The 6,479-nt window shown below is 34.3% G+C and overlaps 1 protein-coding gene across 1 annotated transcript in view; it reads left to right on the forward strand.

The window, feature by feature from the left end:
• The window catches only part of Smp_163730 (putative rhoptry protein), a gene marked incomplete at both ends in the record, with an annotated part of 82,384 nt that overhangs the window by 28,719 nt on the left and 47,186 nt on the right, over positions 1-6,479 (forward strand). Inside the window, one exon of the mRNA XM_018790328.1 lies at positions 3,219-3,569. Coding sequence (XP_018655683.1) covers positions 3,219-3,569 — 351 coding nt within the window. The remainder of the gene's footprint in view (positions 1-3,218; positions 3,570-6,479) is intronic.

Genomic DNA, 6,479 nt, shown 5'->3' on the forward strand with positions numbered 1-6,479 from the left:
GTCTGTCTCTTTTTTACGACGTAGTTGTATGTCGAGTCTTGCTATCCTTGCGTAGGGTCCAGCTCACTATGTGCGGGATTATTGTGACACACAATGGACTCGAATCCCGCTCGCGAGGCGGGATCGGGGATGCGCACTGCTGAGGAGTCCCACAATAGGACGAAACGTCCGTCCAGTGCTTCTAGGTTTCCAATAGTGGTCTAGTTTCAATCTACTTATGATATTCTTGTCAGTAAGAGAACAATATCCTACCCAAAGAAGAAGAGTAGGTCAATTCAGTTTGCTCCAAATATGAGAAATCAATTAGAAAAAGACGATTAAATAAAGAAACAATTAACTACCAGGGAATAATAGCAAACGTCTTTAAAATCAAACAAGGAATGTACTCCACAAAACAACCTCACAAACAGAGGCAATCTGTTCATAAAGTAAAAACCAAAGTATGGCAGTCCAATTTCACGAGAGCTATAAAAACAATGTTAAGCGAAACAGCGATAAAACGGTTATTAAAAGACTGAATAACATGGAGGGCATAGTAGACATTTAAAATTTGTGAACAATATGGTGGTAATAATTACAATCAAACTCAAGAATTGGAATCAGTATACAAAATACAGACAACAATAAGAGAACCAGTACATACTACAGAAATACAAAGGGTTAGTCATAAGAAAAAACAGGCATGGAGGGATTTTCTCCCTATTTGCACATGATCATACAAAATGAATCTTGCAGGAGGCTTAAACTTTCTGAGGGATAAGGCTTCTACAATTTTAAGTATTCACCCTAAATAACTGTTATACAAACCAAAAAAGCTGAGTTACGTCCCACCATGTGACCTGTTTCAATAATGTATTGAGAAACGGAAGAGGTGTGCATTTTATCATCTGATCTTATTGGGTCATTTGATTGCATTTGTTTCTGCCTTCATTCTGGTACATGTTCAGATATTCTAACTTTGAAATCATACCTCCATATGTATGTTTAGCCACACACATGTACACCGACCAACAAAGTGGAATAAGAAGCAAATGATTACATGTTGCTTAGGTTTTTAGTGGAGCATGGAAAGTCTTCTTTTAGTAATATTAATAACAACTTTGCTGATAACTGATTTAACCTTTTGTTTCAACACAAACACACTTAACAGTAAATGGTATGGTGATGTGGACAGGTATTTTTTGGTGCCAGGAAACAGAATATAAATGAGAGGTATGATAGAAAATTGTGAACACTGACAAACAACTTGGAGATAAAGAAGCAATTGACATGTATCAAAGCCAATTTAGTTAGTGCACAAAACGTGCCATCGATTTATAGAGAATAATTTTCTTGGTTGTCGTTTATGAATGGGATATACAACCTTGTGAAAATTGGTAATATATTTGTAACACACACACACACTCTAGGCTAATTATCTGAGAGTATTTATTTAAAGAAACTGGCACTAAATAGTCATAATTTCATCCATATCAATATTCATTATCTGAATATAGTTCCATTCATTCTTTCTTATATAAATGCTCTGTTAAAACATGAACTAGATGTTTGTGCAAAGAATGTTGTCTTCCTACAATTTTCATATCATAACTATATACTACTTTTATTAAGGTTACATATACCTAATGAAGAATCTATGTCTTACTATAATTATCGTTCTTATACTTCAGTAAAATCTTTCTTAATCAGTAATGTTTTGAAATCTTTGAAAGTGTAGTACCTGAACAACATAGTTTCCAATAACCTATATTACTAAAACATCTAGTAAACACTGAAAAATACTAGGAGAGTGTTTCGTCCTAGCTTTTATCCTATTGTCCAAATCTACTTTTCACTTATTCTGTGTATTCTAACCACTTTCATCGTTTAATGCCACATTGCCGTAATTTACCAACTTTACTTCTATTTTGATTTATGAAGATCATCATCACTTGTAATCGCTAAGTGTTTTCTCCCATCTCAACAAATTATAAAAATTCATCGTTCATTCTCAATATAACATCCAAAGATGTCTGTTATAATCAAATGAAAAAGCTTAGAAATTATAAGCGAAGATGGATAGTGGCTAGCAGTAGAATCCAGGATGCGCGTTTCGTCCTATTTGGGACTTGTCATCTGGATGTACCTGCATCTCAGAGTTGATGTTCACTCTAGGACTCGAATCAAGTACCATTCGCTTAAAACGCCGTCGCGTTATCCACTCAGCTACTGAGTCTATCTTTTCTTATAATGCTTATGAATTAAGGCTATATCGAGGCAATACGCACAGCATGCATTATACGCCAATAAGAGACTGATCAATTTCAGTTCTAAACATCAATGGGAAGATTCAAACAAACAATACCAAGTGGATATAATTAGAAATGTTTACTTTATTGTACAACAATCAATGTTATACATATATACTGGTCTATTTAAAACTTAGACCGTTATATATATTCCCATTTTAAAATATTTATTATTCTATATAGTTGAGATCATGAGTGGAAAACCTGGGAGCACTGGACGGCCGTTTCGTCCTATCGTGGGACTCCTCAGGTCTGTTTGGAGATATCAACTCACTGAAGACATTGGTAAATGATTACTCAATTTAGTGGATTGGTTGGAGTTAGACATTAACACGTTGGATGCCGGCTTAGTGGTATAATGCTTAAGCCCTCGCTCGCGAGACTGATAGGTCCTGGATTCAAATCTCGCGAGGCGGGATCGTGGATGCGCACTGCTGAAGAGTCCCACAATAGGACGAAAAAGACGACCAGTGCCTCCAGGTGGTCTAACCTCAATTGACTCATGATCTCAACCATATAAAATTACTATAATATGCACAAAACCCCCTTCTGATATTTATTTTTTTTTCTTAAATGCTTATTTTCTCATCTTTTTTTCCGGTACATCATAATATTGATGATGATGGGGGGGGGGTAAATTCTTTGTTGTGTTTGCATGCAATATTTCGTATAAAAATAAAAAAAACACAACTGTTGTTCAATTCATTTTATTTTAATTTCAATGTAGTACATTCATTTTAAAGCGGCATATTAAAATGTTGGCTGCTAATCAACATTATCATCATTCATAGATTAATTTATATATGTGTGTTGTTAACTATTTACTGTTGTTGTGGTTGCTGATATATAATATTAGTAGTATATTGTTTTGTTTTACTGAAAAAAAATGATTTTTATATTGATGTGTACATTTTCATTGAATTAAACTAGTTATTTAGTTGATCAAAGAGATTATTATATCCCTTCAAATACAATGACTTCTTCTAATCAATTACAACAAAGAATTACCACGGAATCAATTCGAAGAAATTTACCTTCATTTAATTATTATCCAATAGTTCAATTGAATAAACAATCAATGATTCATAGAAATCATAGATCTTCATTTGAGGATATATCGAATTGGGGTATTGATGACATGAAGATTCCATCTTATTCATATGATATAAAACAACCGATAGATTCAATATCATCTCAACATTCTAGAAATGATTTATTACAGTATTCAACATCTAAACCATGTACACATTTACAATCGAAAGATGGATTACTTAATGAACAGTAAGTTCTTTTAAAGAAGATTATTATTTCAAGATTCTATGTGGTGGTCTATATTCGATATTATCCTCAAACTTCGTATATTGTTCGTCCTGATAACCGTTACTCGATAACGTCCTAACGGTGTATAAATCAGAAGGCGAGTGCGAAGGATTGATTGCGTTTATTATTGGACCATACACAGATATCCCAAATTACAGGCACGTTAAGCAAGCATGAACGAGTAGTGCCGTAAAGCAGGCGAATGAGCGAGAGATCAATCGATCGAGTAAGCGAGTACAGTACAGTGCAGTGAACAGGATTAAGATGTACATATATATACAAATGGAAATGCATGAATCATCGAATCAATTAAGCGATTAATAGTAAGGCTAGCAGAATGAATACATGCGTAGGCAGTAAGCAGTGCTCAAGCGTACATAATAAAGGTACAATAGTATAGATAGGTTGTTGTTGTTGTACGGATGACTCCGTTAAATAAGTTAACAAAAGGGTTTAGCCAAATTAGATGTAAACAAACTCAATCGTATATGAGCTACTATAATTCTATTATGGTATTTATTTCAAGTATGAGATTTATATAAGAACTTTCGTCTAAATTAGAGCGAATAGTTTCATAGTATTTGGGTGCCAAGTTGATGTAAGACATTAAATAGGAAGAATATGTATTTGTAAAATCTCAGGAAATGAATTTTTAAGTAAATCCAACGTTTCACCTGACAATCTGGTTCAAGCTTTTTCAAGGAAATATGTCCTATTTAATGTATGAGATTGTAGACCATCAACGTTGATGATCTATATTGAATGATTGAAGACCTACTCGAGTTAGACGGGAACGGTGTAACGAACAAGTTAACCTCGACGTCACACCTCGCAGTCAGCACCTTACATGTATTACCCCATCGACATATCAAGGGATCATGGATGCTCTGAAGACTGTACAACACCAAGGAAGTTATAACAGGAATATATTAGTTAAAGTAGACACAAGCGAAAGTAGAACTACTGCCTCATGGGCCAGTCCATGGCGTATGATTAACTTATGCGCGTTGATCGTCCTTGACCTTGACGGGGACCGATGATTTGTTCGATATTTAGTGACCCAACGGCCGGATGATTTGGCTAGGGTTCAGTGACATTTCACTGGCCCTACAAGATTTATAGTTAAAACAAATAAAATTTCATGACAAATTTTGTAACTTGGATTATGGTTTTTGATATTTATGACTTCATCAGGGAGGTTGATAGATTTATAATTAAAATCAATTTCTTGTTATTATATTTGGATACTTAATTGATTGTTGTCAGGATCATTTCGAATGGAAAACTTTATTTTGGGTAGTTTTGAGTTTTACTAAATAGCTTTCAACTTCAGTTTATCTCTCTCGCACAGAAGAGATATTGATAGTAACTTCGACCACAGTGTCATTCCGGAGTTTGTGATTGATTGAGGGTTGAGAGCGAAATTATCTGGTTAATAGACAAGGGAAGTCCTACTCACTGCCTTCTCGTGGCATTACTGTTGTTTACGAAATTGAGAGGACGAAAAGCGAATGTCTGGCGCTTTAACCGGGTTGGTGGACACGGAAAGTTTACCTAGGAAAGTTAGAAAACCCTGGTCCCCAACCAGTGGTGGACATGGGCTCCAGTAACCTGAGGGAACAAATGCAATATGAATCAATCGTTGGTCACCGGCTACCATGTGACTGCATCTCCTTATGTTACTTCACTGTCTTGTGGATTAGACCTTAAGGTGGAAGGCTCCGAGTGTGGCGCCCTAAAATAAATCATCTGTCTCGGTGTGGGAACTCGGGTAGTATCACAGCCCTCAAACGAATTGACGATAACTACTACTGCCCTCATTGTTATTGTGTGGTGTATATGTATTTGGTGCCTCCTTATACCAATGTTTATTTGTTCAAATAAAATAATAAAATAATGATAAACTCAGCAATTTAAATGTCGTATTACTCAGTCTCAAGACTTGATGATTATATATTTGATTCCGTGCATAGTTGTAGGTGCTCACTATGAGATTGCTTCAATTTAGAATAAAGTAACCGTCAATGGTCTTCTGGTTTTCAATTGTTCTCAACTGATAATAAGTCTATGATAATACATATCGATATATTCAAAATATTGTCAGGAATGATCCTTAAAACTCAAAGGTTCCTAGAATCTTCAGGTAAATAGCATATATCCATCCTTACCACTGAAATCGTCCTAATCTCTGTTCATTTGTTCACAATTTTACTGAAACCGTTACTGATTATAAACTGAAATAACACAAACTGACGCAACCATATTGCCGTTTCTTCACTATCAATTCGACGATTCATTAAGAGTCTATGTTATAAACCACCATTATCTTTTTTCCATACTAATCATATCAAACGATTTACATTTATGTTGATTCCTTATCAATTTTCATTATATTTCTGATTTATTAGGAAAAGATTAAATACATCACCTTATTCATCATCATACAAGAGTTCAATTCCAAAACCAGATACCTTTATGAAATCTCGCAATCCCAAAAAAACTAATTTAACTCCATCTCATGCAAGTAGAGCTATTCCAAGAAACATGAATGTACCATTTGATACTAGCCAAAGAATAATCTCTCAAACACAATCAATAAATAATAAATCTACTCAAATGACAACTTCTAGTTTCAATGATAACACTCCTTTGATATGGACTAAAAATGTTTCAAAAAAAATCAAAGTTAGTGAATTAATTTTCATTTTATTGTTTATATAATCTAATGTTTTAATGAATAAAAAATTGTCGACAAACATGAACTAAAACTCACTGAAATGATCAGTCACGTCCCAATATGTAATTTAGAATCTAACCTTTGAATGTCGTGATAAACATAAATATTTTCATAGTTGAAAGCATGAGTCAATT

Source organism: Schistosoma mansoni, chromosome W, assembly GCF_000237925.1.
Source record: "Schistosoma mansoni strain Puerto Rico chromosome W, complete genome".
In the NCBI taxonomy this organism is placed as follows: Eukaryota; Metazoa; Platyhelminthes; class Trematoda; order Strigeidida; family Schistosomatidae; genus Schistosoma; species Schistosoma mansoni.